We start from the raw sequence: 18,175 nt of genomic DNA on the forward strand, positions 1-18,175 counted from the left end.
ATAATCTCCTGTTGATAAAGCCTTCATTGTAGGGAAGCAACAGTACACAGCCCAATAAATGTCACATCCCTTAAATGTGTCTCAGCTGCTACATTAAGCTGTCCTTAAATTACATAACAAAAACCTGCTGACAGACTCTGTTTAAGGGCGGTGTCACACGTCCAGATATTTCCGGTACTGCAAAAAACGGTACCGGAACTATCCGTGTCCGTGTGGCACCTCCGTGTGGCACACGTGTGCTGCCCATGTGCCACATCAGTACCGCACGGATGGCCGCAGGGGAAGTAGTGCTACTGTAACCACTGTTCGGCTGTCATTCTTCCCTGCCGGTAACAGCTTGAGCAGGGAAGAATGAATGAAAAAAAACAACATGGTGTCCCCCTTATTTTTTTAACCAACCCGGCAAAACTATACAAGTACGGGCTGCTATTATCAGGCTGGTAAGGGGCCTTGAATATGGATCCCCCAGCCTAAAAACAGCAGCCCACAGCTGCCCAGAAAAGGCGCATGTATTAGATGTGCCTATTCTGGAGCTTTGTTGGGTTCTTCCCACTTGCCCTGTAGTGGTGGCAAGTGGGGTCATAAGGAGTTAATGTCACCTCTCTATTCTAAGGTGACATTAAGCCCGGCTTAGTAATGGAGAGGTGTCAATAAGACACCTATCCATTACTAATCTTAGAGTAAGAAAAGGGTTAATTAAACACACACGCAGTAAGAATAAAGTCTTTTATTGAAATAATACACCACACATTTTTCTCATCTTTATTACACTGCTAATCCCATCTGGAAGCCATTGATCACCTATAAAAAAAAATTTAAAAAACAAGCCAACAATATACCAGACAATAGAAAGGTACGCCTCTTCTCGGCAGCTGCGGGCTGCTGTTTTTAGGCTGGGGGGTCCATATCCTTGGCCCTTTACCAGCCTGAGAATAGTAGCCCGCATCTGTATAGTTTTGCCGGGTTGGTAAAAAAAATAAGGGGGACACCATGTCAGGTTTTTTTCATTTATTCTTCCCTCCTCGCGCTGTTGCCGGCAGAGCAGGGAAGAATGACAGCCGAGTTCAGCACCACATGCAGGTGAACAACGTTTACAGTAGCGCTACTTCCCCTGTGGCCATCCATGCTCACGGAGGACAGTGTACACTGTTCTCCGTTTGCACGTGTGCAGCAGTGTTGCGGGCCGTGTGTCCGTGTTAAAATGGACATGTCTCCGTGTTTTGCACACGGACGCACGGTCCGTGAAAACACGCTGACATCTGTAGACTATGTCTACGTGTGTCAGTGTCTCCGGTACGTGAGAAAACTGTCACCACACGTACCAGAGCCACTAACGTGTGAAACAGGCCTAAATGCTGATGGCAAGATTGACAGCAGCATTTAAATGGTTAAACAGTAGCGATCTGAGTAAGCTTTGATCACTGCTGCTACAGCATCCGCGAGGTATGGTGCTGGCTCATCTCCTGAGCCTATCCTGATGAAGGATGTACTATTAGGATGTACTATTATGCCCTATATTGGGAAGAGGTTAAGGTTTAGCTGCTCTAAGTACTGTTCTCCAAATCAGGATGAATTTGCATTTCTGTCAACCTCAAGGATAGGTATTTATAATTTGTGTAGCGTTTTATATATCTCCTTTAGAATCAAAACCCCTTATAGCTGCTGCGAGTGCCTAAAAGGTGTCTGAGAGTATCAGTCATTCATGGCAAAAAAAAAATCACCAGGATAATATTTAGTATAGTGAGAACAATACAGTATATCAAATCAAATGGAATGCTCATTTTTAAGCAAATATATTCTATAATAGTATAAACTGTATATACCGTATTTTTCAGATTATAAGATGCAATTTTCTCCCCCAAATTTGGGGGAAAATGGGGGTGCATCTTATAATGTGTATATACCTTATCGGTACCGTTGCTGCAGACTGCAGGCTGGAATGAGGGGGTGTCCGGCGGTGCTGCCCGGTGCTGCTGCGGGTGTCTCCCGTGCTGTGGGGGGCTGTGCCAACATTTTGTGAAAGGCCAGAACCCCCCGCAGTTCCATGGTTTCCTGTGCGGTGGACGCCGGGAAAATGACCACCGGGGGCGGCACAGATGGAGATCACCCCTGTAGCACTGCCGTGCACCCAGAGCAGCGACTCTAGGACCCCGCTTCACCACAGCCACCACCCCCCGGAAAGCAATAAGATGCATGGATTATAAGAAGCACCACCATTTTATTAAAATCATTTTTTTCCTATTTATCTCCACAAAATTAGGGGTGCGTCTTATAATCCGGAATGTCTCATACTCCAAAAAATATGGTAATTGAGTCGAATATATGCTTCAGTTATTATTTAAAATAAATAAGTACATTTCTATTATAGTATTATATTAACTTTTTCATCTCAATTTCATTGTCTTTACATGTGTGTTTAATGCAGATCTAAAAGGAAAATTTTGGGCAGGAAAGATTCCGGAGAGACCGGTGTAAAAAGCAAATCAAAAGCTTTACCTGTAACACCACCCCAACAAGCTACACCAGCAGGTTCTCAGAGGTCTGCGGGACTGATCTACAGGAATGCTAAAAAATCAAATACATCAAATGAAGAATTTAAGCTGCTCCTCTTGAAAAAGGGCAGCAGGACAGATTCCAGTTACCGCATGTCAGCTACTGAAATACTGAAGAGCCCAGTAACTCCCAAGTCATTTGGAGATTTGCCCCTTGACTTGTCCGGCTGTGAAGAACCTGGCCAGTTATCACCTGGTAGTGATGCTTTTTCACCATTATCACCATGTTCTCCTCGGGTAATATCTGAAGGATTTTCAGCAAAGACTATGTCAGCAGCTTCTAGGGTTGGAAGGTCCCGAGTGCCTCCTGCTGCAAGCAGCAGCCGTTACAGTGTTAGGTGCCGGTTATATAATGCCCCAATGCAGGCCATTTCTGAAGGTGAGACAGAAAATTCAGATGGTAGTCCTCATGATGACAGATCTTCACAGAGCTCAACGTAGGTTTCTGTGCAACAGACCGATTGCCACAAATTAATAAACTGAGACATTGCCACCATTTAATAATTTATGTACCAGCCCAATAGAGAAAAGAAGGGATGTCTGCACACCAGATACAGTACTTCGCCAGGAACATGTCCAGTTACTATTGCTTATAAAACATTGGTTTGTATTTCTTTCCAATGAACTTTTCAGAATAAAATACCTGCCTGATAAAGAAAAAACTATCAATTTCTCAAAAAAGGACATATAAAAGTAATGAACAAAAAAATGAAAATGGACAAAAGAAAATACTAGTGCAATTACTTATTATTAAGAATAATGGAAACTTGTGTTTACCTAAGCTATTGTTTTCTTTAAAATGTAGTTATTGTATATCAGTAATCTAACACAACCACTTTAAGGGATAAGTAAATGGGAAAGTATTGCTATGGGAAATTCAAAATGTAAAAAAAATATTGAAATATAACTTTGCTGAAGTGCTTCCCTGGGAAATAAGCAGATGAAAAAAAAAAGAAGAAATAATTCTTGAAAATACATATTTTTGTACATTAGGAATTCAAATAATAAAACAAACTTTCAAAGTACTTAAAAAGGATGTAAATAACATATTTTTGATAAAATTGTACATAGGATTATTAAACAAAAATTGGATATGCAGCCAATGAATAAAGGCATTAGAAATCATGGAGAGTGCGCGTAGCACTCCTAAATAACGTGTTGCAGCACATGAGAGGAAAATAATGAATTTAGAGGGTTAATAGGGATTTGTATTCTGTGAATACCATCGTCCTGTTCTGCATCACAGTAATACTTGACCATAACCATTATAATACTCAGCAGCCTCAAATTTTTTTTGTACATTTTTAAAGTTTTTTCTAATGTAGAATTTGAAAGTACTGTAGCATTCATTCTTCTTTTCCTACTCACTAATATGTTAACTGCAAGGCCAATCAAATCTTAAAGGGTAACACTGGCTCTTGATAATAAAGCCAAGAATTGCTTGATGCCAATGAGCCATCTGGAATATAAGCTATGTGGCACAGCTAAGGTCGCTGATCAGTGGGGTGACTATGTTGTGACACCCTTCTCAGCCACTCTTTGTACAAAATTTGGGACTGTTTGGCTGAAAATGCTTTTCTAACATTGTCCTGCTTATGATACTAAGGTTTTATGATGGATAAATAGTAGAATTATAATATTTGCACTCGCTATACATACTATATAAGGTGCTTTCTGTAAAGCCTTTTAATCAGCAAAAACTGAATTATTAATGCCCAGTATACCTGATGGAAGTGCCATTATAAACGAAACTGTGACAACTGCAAGTGAGCACAATGTATTATTGAAAACAGATGAAAAAAACACCTTTTGTACTGTGCACTAAATCTTGGACTAAAAGAAGAAAATGATCATTTTAGTATACAAAATTAAAAGTACTGTCGAAAATGTGTAGCATGGGCGGACATAGACAATGGAAGGTCCCTGTGCAAGAACCATTTTGAACCCTTATTTGCCCACAGTTATTTCTGTTGTCACAGAGAACTTTCTTCATGGCTCTCTAATAAACCGTTCATCGGTGAGCCAGTTTCTCTGATTTCAGGTCATCAATAATTGTGAGCTTCGGGAATCATTAGTAAAGCCCATTCAATGTAATCTAGGAGATCATAAGGAGCCCAGGTGGTGTATAGGGCCGTGGTGCGGCTGCATAAGCTGTACATGTGGTATATACACTTTTTCAATTAAATATGTTTTTATCCCTGTGGTTTTGACTTGTTTTATCATTGGCATAATGGCCTAATATCTATAAAACTACATTATGGTTGGCACTAGATGATTTTTCTTTACTATCTTGTTGCCAGTAAATACATGTTATAATAAGTCCAATAAATGGCCAAATCTTTCAAAATCTGGAGAAAGATAACAAATAATCAGTTGTCAATGTTACTTTTTACAGACTTCTCAACATAGGAGGCCAAGACTATATTTGGTCCAAGCTGGCACTTACAAAATCACCCTACCACCCTGGTGATATCACTTAAAGGGGGTTGTCTGTTGAAAATAAGTTATCACCTATCCACAATATATGTGGTAACTTGCTGATTGGTGGGAATTCGACTATTGGCACCTGTACTGTACAGAAGAACAGAGGTTTTATCCCTGTTAGGATGGAGCAGCAGTGCACATGCTTGTCCACTGCTCCATTTATTTCCTATGGGGCTGCTGAACTCTATGCTTGGCTTTTTCACATACCCCACAGAGAATGAATGGAGTTGGCAGGAAGGCATATAACCTGCCACCCCATTTTTCGGGAATAAAAACACCTTGTTCTGCAGATTGTTTAGTTTCAAGTGGTAGTACACCCTCTAATCAGCAAGTTATCACCTATTTTGAGGACAGGTAATATCCTGCTTATCTTTATTATAAGTCATTCAGCCAATTAAGTAGTTGAGTGTCAAATGACCAAGTCTTTCCTGCTTCTTAGAAAATCAATGATAATGGTTCATACATTATTAATTACAGATTTTCTTCAGACATTACCATGCTCTTGGTGTCTTTTCACTAGTAAAGAAACTGTATGTGCAATAAAGTCAGAGAAGTGTATTAATACCAGAAGAAAGGTGTTGTGCAGAGCTTTAAATTAGTACTGCTGCGCTCTGATCTGCAGTACCAAGGAAATTCACATCAGCTTATACAGTGGCGACCAAAAGTTTAGTTTTTTTTTTAAAGTGTGATTACTTCTATCTTGTTGTGATGCCATTTTCCTGGTGATGAATTGAAAGTGCTTGAAGTTGTCATCATGCAAGACCTTAATTTTAACCAAAATGCATTAGACTATAGGTATGGTCATTTAATGAAAGAAAACTGACTGCCAAATGTTTTCCATATACAATTTATTGATCACAACATAGAGAGTAATTCATTGTTTACAATGCAATAACTTAGTATTTAGTAATTAGCATAACCTCTTGGTTTAATTATGGCACCACACCGACGGGGCATTGAGGCCACTAGGGTATTCAAACCATCCTGAGTGATCTTGCTCCATTCCATTTGCAAATAATTCAACTTTACTGCTATAGGTATGGGTCCCAGCTCATTACTCTAACTCATACCAAAAGTTCTCTATAGGGTTTAAATCAGGTGATTAGCTTGGCCATTGTAACAGGCAAACATTTTTCTTTGCTGACCAATTTTTGACTAAATTGAATGTGTGCTTAGGGTTATTTTCTCGCTGGAATTTCCAGCCCCTGCCTTGTACATGGCAGCATTCATATTTCCATCAATTCTATGCAGAGGGCCCAATGGCAGATGCAGAAAAGCAGCCTCAAAACATGACATTGCCACTACCATGTTTTACTGTAGGTGTTTGGTACCTTACATCATTACGTTTTCCAATTGGGTGGTTTAGATAGTGCTTGCCATCACTACCAAACAGGTTGAACTTGGATTCATCCAACCACAACACCTTAGACCAATCTGTCTCTTTCTATTGGCTGTGTTCTTTGGCAAACTCAAGTCGGACATTCTCTTTCTTTGCAGAGATGACATGATACTGCTCTTAGCCGTCACACCACAGTTTGGCAACTCACTTTGACCCCATATTCTTCATTCACTTTGTGCGAAATCTGTACAGCACTTTTATGGACATCAGATACTGACTTTTTCTTAATAATGTGACCAAATTTGTATGACGTTTTCCGTGGTCGTCCACTTCTAGGTTTGTCAGCTGTTTCAAAACCTTATTTTTCTTTCTTTATTTATATGTAATACTTGACTCTGACAGAAGTTAATTCCATAGCTACCTCTTTTTGGCTTTGGCCTGACTTCATTCTCTTTGCCACGTTTTAATCGAAAAATACAGAAACAAAAATACAATTTTAGGCAAAATTCAAATATCCGTGGCAAAAAATGCAAAACATTTGGCCAGCAAATGTTGAAACCTAACACATAAAGGGACAAAACAATGTAAAATACAGTTGCATCCTTATAGCTGACAACCATTTGCTTCTGGTTTACTAAAATCACCAGGAAAATGGCATCACAACAACCAGACAAAAGGTAATCACACTTTATCAAATAAAAAGCAAAACTTTTGGTCGCTACTGTATAACACTGGATAAGCAATGAAGATGTCACAATGTTTCACCCAGTGTTATAGTCCTTTATTTTCCAAAATGATATGTCCCAGGACTTAACCCCCAGTGATTATACATAATTAGCCTATCTTAAGGTTATGCCTGCAATTAAAGAACCCATTTAACACTAATCTGATCAAAACAGCTAAGCATGTATTACTGCAATATTGAAAGCACAATATTACGTCTTCATAATTTCACTTCTAGAAATAGAAGACTGCAAAGCAATTCTTCTATATCCAATTTTGTCAAATTAAAGAAAATACTGTGTCTCATTGTATATGGAGAATTGTTCTTTGTTTGATAGACGAGCCAGCATAAAATAAAGAGAAATACATCATATTACCATACTCTGCTATATTGACCTCATCTATAGACTGTTCTGCTCATTTAGAATGTAGATTCTTAGGATCTATTCACATAGATACAATCTCGCAGAGATCCTGACATTTATGATGTGTTGATTGCCATGGATATTGTCTTGAACTAGGGGATAGTGAACGCGCAAAGAAAAGAGAAATGCTGGAAAAAAAACAATACTTGAATTTTCTTGAATTTTTGTAAGAATTCTAGTGGACATTTTAAGAAAGTGATTTGCACTTTTGCTCATATGCGAGTGAGACGTCAGTGAGTAAGAGGGATAACTGTTTACACGTCTAACAAAGTACTACGAATGAGACAGTAAGTGGCGAAGAAAGCGTAGGGCAGGCTGCTTGTGGCTGACCAGGAATTAGAGGAGTTAATAAATATGGCCTCCAGCAGGTTTAACAATAGGTTGGAGAAGTTGATGTACTTTTCATCACTTTCTTGTAATGACTGATTGCCGTTTAAATTAATAATGGGGACATTATTTATCTAAAACCCTCTGTTCATAGGAATCGGTTAGTGAATATACATATGTATAGAAATGTCAGTAAAGGCTAAAGAGTATATATACCATAGGAAAATTAGTGAATAAATATTATAATTTTCTTAGTCTTAAGATTTCAGTTTAACATGCATGAATATGGAATAAACTGCATAAATGTGGGGAAGGGGTTGAGTAATTTTCAGTATTTTTGCACTTAAAAAAACTTTTACATGTCTAAATTAAAATATATCTTTTTTTTCGTGATACCTTTTTAAATTGCCATACAGATATTTGGCATGCATAAAAATTTCATGTGTAAATGCACCACTTATAATTTAAATAGTTTTTCATCATCGTTGAGTAAGGGTGCCGTTACACTACGCGACGCACCAGCGATAGCGACAATGATACGACCTGGTAAGGATCGCTGGTACGTCGCTAAATAGTAAGCTGTCAAACAGACAGATCTACTCAGCGACGCAGCAACGATCCGGCGATCCATATAACGACCTCGGCAGTCGTTGGGACCTTGTCACACAGCAGCTATTCTGACGACTCACGCCTGCGTCCCTGAGTTCTGAGTCGCCAACGAGGTCGCTCGTCGGCGTCAAACATAAAAATGCATGCTGGCCGGCGGGACACCAGCGATCAAAAAATGGCCCAGGACATTCGAGCATGATCAGCGAGATCGCTGCGGGGACCCGGTCGCCGCTTTGTGTCACATGTAGCGAGATCGCTGGCGAGGTCGCTGTTGCGTCACAAAATCGGTGACGTTTCAGCGATCTCGCTAATGATCTTGCTATGTGAGACGGGGCCTTAAGGTACTTGACATGGGCATTTAATGAGGGAAAGCAATCATCCTTTTCAATTACTTTTCACTAATGATGTAGCTCCCACCTACAAGATTAGCATATCCACTTAGGAAAGCATGTGAGGGGTAAAGCTATGGTATTATGATTAGGAAGGTTAGAAGGAGCTAAAGATTCCTATACAGATCATATTGTCATATATGGTGCTTCAAAACTAACCCAACAAAACACATTATTAGCGACTTTCTTTTGGACAAAGATTTAATTGGTTCGATGTAAGGTTTAAAAGGGTTTTCCTTGGCTTTAAAAAAAATGCCCCTAATAGCAGGCATTGTTATTATTCTCGTCATTTTAAATAGTTGAATCTGCAAAGAGTTTGTAATAACAATTTGTTATTAAAAATTCTTTCCAATTTCAAGAACAGAGGAGTTTTTAATTTTACTTTTTACTACATGTTACCTAGGTTACTGGCCACCACTGCTGCAGTCTAGAAGTGGTGGCCAATCATGTGCAGTGCTTTAAAGCGCTTTCCAATGGAGCTTGAAGGAGCTCATCTAAAACTGCCTGGATTGCTCTGATGCTGTAGAGACTAAGTTGCCTCTGTTTGTAGCATCAGAGAGTACACAGTTTAGGTCAATAGCTCAGACATGCCACTGGTACAAACTGTCAATCAAGCAGGAGCACATACCCCCCCACCCCACCAAATAATAAGTCAGGAGGCATTGGAGCGCTCCAGAAGACAACAGCCCTTTATAAAAATAACCATTACCCACCCTTAAAATATCCCTCCTTTCCAGCACTGCTACTTCTTTCATCTCAACCAGTCCTGCAACTGGTCACTAGTCGTATATCAGTCATATGACTGCTGCAGCTTATGAGGGATTACTGATCTCGATGATCATGTACTGTACATGTCAACATCATTGCTAAGGCCAGTGACAGCCTGCAGTGGTCACATGAATGTTGTACAGGACATGCCCAGCTTCAAGATGGTGAGAACCACAGAGACAGAAGCGTTTGAATGTCAGGGAATTTGAAAGAGGAGTTATGTTTATTTTATTTTGTTATCACGTTGCCAGCCATTGGGCACATTTTCTAAAATCTCAGAAAACCCCTTTAGAATACTTACTGTATATAGTGTGACTTATGTTTCACTGCACTATTCCTTTGTAAAATTCTACAATCAGTGTAAATGTAGAGTAATTTATATAACCATAACCAAATACATTTTTTTTTGTTTTCAGTCTTATTTATTATTATGCCTATTTTGGCAGCATTTAAAGCTAGATTCACGTTGGTTGAAGAAAACACATTTCTCCAGTACCAAAACAATCTATGCACACTGCCACTCCAAAAGTAGAGAATTTTTCTTTCAGTTCTTGCTTCTACACTAATACCAATGGAGAAATGTATTATTATCAATTGAATTTAACATTCCCCCCCACCATAACTGACAACATTTTATCTCTTTGTACCCCATTAAAAAAAATAGACATATTGGATGTAGCTGGATCTATTGAGTTTTCTTTATACATCATCACTGATGAACAACAGGGCAATGCAGTTTTGGACAAACCGTAAGGTGGAAAGTAAAAAGTGTTCAATGCCCTGAGGTTAGAGTAGAAAGCTCTCTTTGCTCAAATGTGCTCATTGCTCTAAATTAGAGAGTAGAACATGCTCATAACTCCAAAGTAAAGAACAGAGAGCTTTCTTTGTTCTTAGATGAAGAATACAGAGCACCTATTGCTCCAAGTTGGAATTTAGAAAGTGCTTATTGCTTTAACCAGGCGAGCAGGGTGTGTTTCTTCCTATAAGGTAGAAAGTAGAGAGTGTTCATTGCTCTAATGTAGAGAGTAGAGAGTACTCATTGCCCTAAATTTGACAGTAGAGCATGTTCGTTTCTCTAAAGAGCAGATTAAGAGTACTCATTACCCTAAATTGGACAATAGAGCGTGCTTGTTGTTCTAACCTAGAGAGTAGAGAATTAATTGCCCTAAAGTGGACAGTAGAGAGAGCTTATAGCTCTAAAGTGTACAGTGAAGAATGTTCAATGCCATAAACCAGAAAGTGGAGAGGAAAGTACTCATTGCTGTAAGTTGAGAATTAGAGTTTTCATTGCTCTAAATTGGAGAATTGAGAGTACTCATTGCTCTAAGTTGGAGAGTAGAGAGTATTCACTGCTTTGAGGCGGAGAGTAGAGAGTACTCATTGCTCTAAGGCGAAGAGTAGAGAGTACTCATTGCTCTAAGTTGGAGAGTAGAGAGTACTCATTGCTCTAAGTTGGAGAGTAGAGAGTATTCACTGCTTTTTGGCGGAGAGTAGAGAGTACTCATTGCTGGTGTGTCGCTACATGATCGCTCGTGAGCTGCCAAACAGGCAGCATCACCAGCGATCAGCACCAGCGACGATGAGCGGGCGCGTCGCTGTGTACCTTAGATATCAGCGCGCAGGTGCAGGGAGCTGGTAACCAAGGTAAACAGCGGGTTTCTAAGCACCGCGCGGCACTTAGAAACCCACTGTTTACCTTGGTTACCAGCGCGCTGGTAACTACGGTACACAGAGGGTTTGTTTCTAAGTGCCACGCGGTGCTTAGAAACCCGCTGTTTACCTTGGATACGAGCTCCTGTTCGCTGATCGTTGCTCTCCCGCCTGCCACACGCAGCGATGCGTGCTGGCCAGCGGGAGACCAAAGACCCCAAAAAAGTCCAGTACTTTCAAGAACGATCAGCGATACCCAGCAGGGGGGCCGGTCGCTGATAGATGTCACACACAGCGATCTCGCTGGTGAGATAGCTGTTGCATCACAAAACTTGTGACTCAGCAGCGATCTCGCTAGCAAGATCGCTGTGTGTGACGGGGGCTTTAGTGTGGGAATACTTAAATTCATAGACTGCCCCTCCTTTGCTGATGCAAGATCCCTATAATGTATCCAACAATCTTACAACAGTCCAATTGAAATGTGCCAATTGTAATACAGTTACATCTCCTATTAGCGGTTGCAAATGGACTTGTGATTTTTTATAGGTCAATATTAAAAAAAGTTACAAATTGTCAAAATGTCATTTATTATATTTACTATATGGGGATTTCATGCATTTCCTAAATGTTAGCAGATATTTTTTTATTAATGATCAAGGTGGAATCGACAAAAAAGACAATATATGGTGCACATTTTAAAAAATAAAGCCTCACTTACAATATGTAGCATAGTGATATTCCTGCTTATACTGGTGACCATGCAAAACACTTCTACAAATACATCATAAATAAACCTTTTTAGAAGTCAGAACCCTACAAATCAGTTTATTTTGTTTACACAGATATTCAGTGGTTGGGGTCTTAACCTTTAAACCTATATTACCCATTGTCCTAAACCTCAGTATAAGCAGGCAAATAAATGTAAGAAGCAGCACTGTATGTGTGAGGGAAGCTATGTTTCTCATGTTTGTTCACCAGACTTCCAAATTATTGTTCTGTTTGCACTGACATAACCAATTTTGTTTATTATTATGCAACTTTTTTCCCTTTTTGTTATCATTTATACTAATACTTAATGTAACATTGTATTTAAGGGACGAAAAAAAAATGGAAAGTAGAAACCTACTTTTGATTTGCCAAACCATACTAAGTGAATTGCTGCAATAGACGTTTGGACTTTGGCTTTTCACATTGATGAATCTTCTTTTATTTCACAAACTCCATTGCCAAATGAATAAGCAATGCTTTGTACCACTATTTGTTCTGAGAGATTGCCAAGGGAACACATAAAACCAACATCAAACCCTAAAAAGTTTAATGATAAGGAATATCAAGTGAGGTTCCAGTGCTACTATTTTGGTACTAGGAGGACCGGTACTTGCTGGCGACAATGACAATGGTTAATGGACTTGCATCCATTTTGTATTTTTTTGTAATATCTGTAAATATGAAACTTTTTAAATTTAAATTGTTGCAAAAACGTTTTCTTTTGTAAAATGTTTTCAGAGTTTACATTAAATCTAAGCCTTTGTATATTTTAGAGCTGTGCAACACTTTAAGTCTTGTATTTATTTTTTAGTAAAAATGGTGACAATTTCATTTTGTGAACCCCTCTAAAATGTGTAAGAAAAGTTTGATTACATAGAAAGTGTGTATAGAAGCTGCAAATAAACGTGACTGCAATTAAAGCCCTATCTTGTTCTGGTTGTCTGTTACACACCTGATTTACAATATATTCTTGTGTGAAGTAGAGTGACTGAATGTACCAATATTAACCCTTTTTCACACATGGATGCACTAGGACATCAAAGGCTGTAGGTAGTTGGTGTAAGTGGCCATTCGAGCACTGACACTGCAGTACACAACTGTACACAGTACACAACTGCACACCCACAGGAACTGCTGCGATGGAATAAAAGTCAAACTGTGGAAGTTAATGCAACCCTTGGGAATAAAATGACTGCAACTGTGGATTAGGGGTGTAGTAGAAAATCAAAACTCTACCTGTGCTTTTCCTATTCCACGGCGCAAGAAAGGCAGAGAATGTGTTGTTTAGATTTACAAGTACATTCCCCCACGCCACTGAGGTGGAATGGAACACGGATCTTAATGGTGCTGGTAAAGGGCGATAAATGAAGAGGCACCAGGCAGGTTGACTGTACATGAGAAATGTATAGTCACTTCTCAATCCCAAGGTGTGAGGTCACTTTAAGGGTACCGTTACACTTAACAATGCACCAGCGATCCTGACAACGATATGGATCGCTGGTGCATCGCTAAGTGGTCGCTAGTGAGCTGCCACACAGGCAGATCTCACCAGCGACATCGCTAGGGTCGGGGGTCGCTACTTACCTGACAAACGCGGCGATCCTGATGTCCCCCCGCCCGCGTCCACACGTCGCTCGTCGGCGCCACAGGAAGCCCAGCAGGAAGCGCCCGACGAGAAATGGTCCAGGAGCTTTTCGCGCGATCAGCGATAACCAGCGGGGGAGCCGGTCAGAGGTAAGTATCACATGTAGCGATATCGCTAGCAATATCGCTGCTACGTCACAAAACCAGTGACGTTACAGCGATATTACTAGCGATAACACTATGTGTAATGGGCCCTTAACACTCTGAGTACCAGAATAATGTTTGATCACAGCACTGTACAAGCGAGGAATCTTTTGTAACTCTTATTAATCCAGATGGAATGAGAACGGGGGCTGCTATTGCGATGACGACAGCCTGGGACAAAGGAATGTCTTATAAAACCCTGTTATTAAGACATACAACTGTTTTGCACTAATTGTCAAGCTTATTTCAGAGCACAGGCAAATATAATGGTAGATATGCCAGTATATTTCAAATAAAAAAAATATGTTAACTAAAAGTCCACTTATAGGATTAAAAAAAAGTATAAAATTATTAAAAAATTTGAATTAAAAATATTATTTAATGATTGTATATTTTCGTAGAAAAGTAACAAAACACATTCCCAATAAAACAATCAAGACTCGTTAAAGGGTTGATTGTGACTTGTAGGATCGCTACTACCAATAGGTGGCGCTGTAGAGTAAAAGTCCTCTTTCTTTCTGAAGAGGCAATTTGCATATTATTTTCCCAGAGGAGCATTGCACGGCGAATAAGTCTCCTTACCTTGACAAGCCACAGCTGGCATGTCACTCTCCGCAAGGAGAAACCTTACTTCTTAGACCCTAGTCCAGAGCCTCTCACCTTGCCAAATCAGATCTCATACTTTGCACTGACGAGAGCCAACAGCTCGAAACACCGTGTCTGCAAATTGAGATTCTGATTTGGCTTGTATCCTAAGTCATACTACAAGACTCGTTAAAGGGTTGATTGTGACTTGTAGGATCGCTACTACCAATAGGTGGCGCTGTAGAGTAAAAGTCCTCTTTCTTTCTGAAGAGGCAATTTGCATATCTTTACATACTTGAAATCCCACATTATAGCTGTATCCACACATCCATCTGAAATGTCAGTGTGCTAAGAAATTTTTTTTAGCAGATGGCACACAAACCCATTGAGTAAAGTGGATCCATTCAGACATCCATTATAATGATGGATCCAAGAAAAAGACCGGTGGAACTCATAGCATGTCCTATTCTGATCTGATTCTGAGGATCAGAATAGTACATACTCAATGTGTGTGCTCGCCAATACTGCACACTGACCTTGACATGGATGTGTAAATGCAGGCAAAACATGAGTATGTAGTTAAAAGTAATTAGCAATGGGTATGTCTTCCACTAAGGATCGGTAGGGTATTCAGCAAAAGTGGAGTTAAAACTTAACTTTTAATAAATATGTATAAGAATTTAAACAAACAAAATCTTTAAAATAAGCACCCTGCATTAGTGCCAAACATAGAACTGCACCAAACAATATCATTAATTGTCAGCCAGTAAAGATATGTCAAAAACACATCAAGGACATCTTATCCAAAGATGTTCCATACAGTCAGTCATGTAGATCATGACAAATACTGACTTAATCACATTAGCATATAATTACAATGCTTGCATAGTGTGGGGGAAAAAAAAACAGGCAAAGTTGAACAATCACAGGGCAAGCAACATAGACACCATCAAGTTATATACAAAAAGGAACAGTCAGGCTCATTTGATGATGTGCAGGTACTGTGCTAGAAACAAAGGGGGTTACGACACTCCCAATGCATTTCCTCAAAAAACGATTCTGCAGGGGAGCAAGAACCATTGGCCGGCAATATTGTATTAAAGATAGTGGAGCTGGATGGTGGGGTTAGCATACCGCTGTGCCGTTTTGCGGTCTGACGCTGTATCAGCGGGTGAAAGTGATCCGGGGGTGGGATTGCCCCATTATGCTGGTTCTTGCTCCCCTGAAGAATCTTTTTTTAGAGGAAACGCGTTGGGAGTGGTGTAACCCCCTTTTTTCTAGCACAGTACCTGCACATCATCAAATGACCCCGACAGTCCCTTTCATTGAAGGATTGGGTGAGACTGTTCCTTTTTGTATATAAATTGATGGTGTCTATGTTGCTTGCCCTAAAGAATCTCCTTTTACTGAACACTTCCCCTCCAATAGAACTGATCTCTGTTAACTATGATATAAATTATGTGCACAGGAACATCTTACACTTTTATACTACTTACAAGCAAGGGTCTAACTATAGTGAGTGAAGTGCTATCTCCTTTCATCTCCCTCCCCAGCTTCCAAATCCATCAAGCTTTAACCCTTTAACAAGATATATTGCAAAAAAAGGCCACCTGCAACACACCATGGAATGCTGGCTGTCTTTAATGCAAAATATCTACTGTTGTCCTTGCCTGATGCTTTGTGGACATTACTAAATAAACTTAACTCATGGTTACTGAAAAGAGCTGGGAAGCAGAGTAAAGCTATGCTGGGATGAGGCACACCAACTTCTGCCTCAATACTTTGTGTTTTGCTTTTTGCTTCATTCTCTTTTGTGCTTTTTCATTTAAGACAAATTAAATGAAGATAATAATACCAAAGAATTTGTGTTTGCAATCATTTTCAGGAAGAAACTGAGTATTATCTGACAGAATTGCAGGGGTGTCAATACTTTTGGCCATAACTGTATAATCCCATTAACTGACCCAGCTTAAATCTAACAAAGAACTGGTGGCAGTCATACCAGGCTGGCAGTACTCTGTTTTACTGGTGCCAGTGAAAGAGGCCTCTCAGACAGTCAGGCCTGTGAGAGTGTGGTGCCACGATAGTGGCTGTGTAGGCCACATCCTCTCACTCCCGTGCCTCCATGGGCCCGTGTGGACAGGGGGCGTCTGTGTAAAACTGTACTAAGCTGACCTTCCATGTCCCCAGGGGGTGCAGTATGTAACGTTGGTGAAAATGGGGAGACTGCATTATGTGATTCGTCTGACGTAATAGAGACATCAGGCAGGGTGGCGAGGTGTGGGTTCCTCACATGTGGCAGCGGTCGGACTCTGTGTGATTTCTCCTGTGTTATCCTTCATGAGTGGTGGCAGCGCGTTGGGATCGAGATAATAGTGTGTGTGAGATTGGGACCCATACTTCCAGGCACTAAAGACTACCAGCAGTAGCATTTGCCATTTGGGTCTTAAGATCATCTTAGCACTAGACTGAGTGCAAATACTGTAAGGTTTTGATGCATCAGGTTGCAGGTCTGTGTCAAAGACCAAAGATTGCAAGGATGGCCAGTGGCACCAGGGCAGAGCCAGGGAGATGGCAAATGCTACGGACTGTGGGGAGGAGGTGTAAGACAATGTTGTTCAAGCAGAGAGGGAGTCCAGCCCAGGCTCCCTAAGGAGCCAGTCACTGGCAGTCAGTCCCACAGTGGGCCGCTCACCAAATGCCCATTCCCCCAGCCAGGCAGGCTCGGATACACACCTGCAAATTGCCCTAGCCAGACTCAAGGAAGGAGACAAGGCCTCCTATGAGACCCTCATAGCAGCAGAACATCGCGAGGCAGCAGCAGAATGTTGCAAGAAAGCTGCAGAACTTCAGCGGGAGTGCGGGCGTCAGCAAAATGCTTCAGCTTCAACTCCAGCTGCAGACCCCAGCAGTACAACTTGACCCTTGAGGCGTACTTGAAGAAGCTCTGGAGTGTGTGCTGCAGACAGCTGGGCTGATCACATTAAGGCCCTATTGAGAGCAGTCAACCAATGGAGTCTGGGATTGGAGCTTAGCACCATCCAGCAACTGAATGACTCATTGCAATTGAGCAGTTTTTGTTGAACTGCCCGGAGGACCTCTAGCAGTATCTCCATTACTGGAAGCCAAACGGGGCCTCTGCAACAGCAACACTTGTCGATGAGTACTCCAACAACAGTACTCCAGAGGCCCAGAAACCTGCTGGCTGGAGAGGAAGTAAGACGAATGTGATGCCTGCTATTCCTGCCCCCAAGCACAAGGGGGTACCTGCCCATGCTTTCCTCTCCACATCGGTGGGGGAACTTCGACTATGTCATCTCTGCAGACAGTCAGGACACTTCAAAGCCATAGGTCCCCAGAACCAGAAGGGCCCATACCAGAAACCATCCACTATTTTGTGTGTGAGTGGGGGTGGTGGGAGGTCTCTTGACAACCTTCAACCCTTCACCATAGGCCAGGCCATGGCCATGGGACTATGAGACACCGGCGCTAAGATGACTCTTGAGTGGCCTGAGTTGGTGTCCCCACAGAATTGGTACCCGGAAAAACCCTTGCCGTCTCCGGCATTGGAGGCGTCGAACTGGACCTTGGCCATCGCCAAGGTTTATTTGGATTGGGATGCTGCGAGAGGAGTGCGGGAGGTGGGAGTAACCTCGAATATTCCTGCAAGTGTTTTGTTTGGGACAGACTTGGGGCAGCTAGTGTCTCAGTATGTGGCCACTGAACCCCAAAAGCCTGATCCTCCAGACAACAACGTATTGTCCACCC

The 18,175-nt window shown here is 41.0% G+C and overlaps 1 protein-coding gene across 1 annotated transcript in view; it reads left to right on the forward strand.

Annotated features, from left to right (window-relative positions):
- NHS (NHS actin remodeling regulator) overlaps positions 1-12,954 on the forward strand; it is a 290,599-nt gene extending 277,645 nt beyond the window's left edge. The window contains exon 9 of the mRNA XM_073574144.1: positions 2,426-12,954. Within this exon, the coding sequence (XP_073430245.1) occupies positions 2,426-2,993 (568 nt within the window). The 3' untranslated portion in view covers positions 2,994-12,954. The remainder of the gene's footprint in view (positions 1-2,425) is intronic.
- The last annotated feature ends 5,221 nt before the right edge of the window (positions 12,955-18,175 follow it).

The sequence above is a fragment of the Dendrobates tinctorius genome, unplaced genomic scaffold (assembly GCF_039654945.1).
Source record: "Dendrobates tinctorius isolate UK_male_01 unplaced genomic scaffold, ASM3965494v1 ptg000007l, whole genome shotgun sequence".
Classification (NCBI taxonomy): domain Eukaryota; kingdom Metazoa; phylum Chordata; class Amphibia; order Anura; family Dendrobatidae; genus Dendrobates; species Dendrobates tinctorius.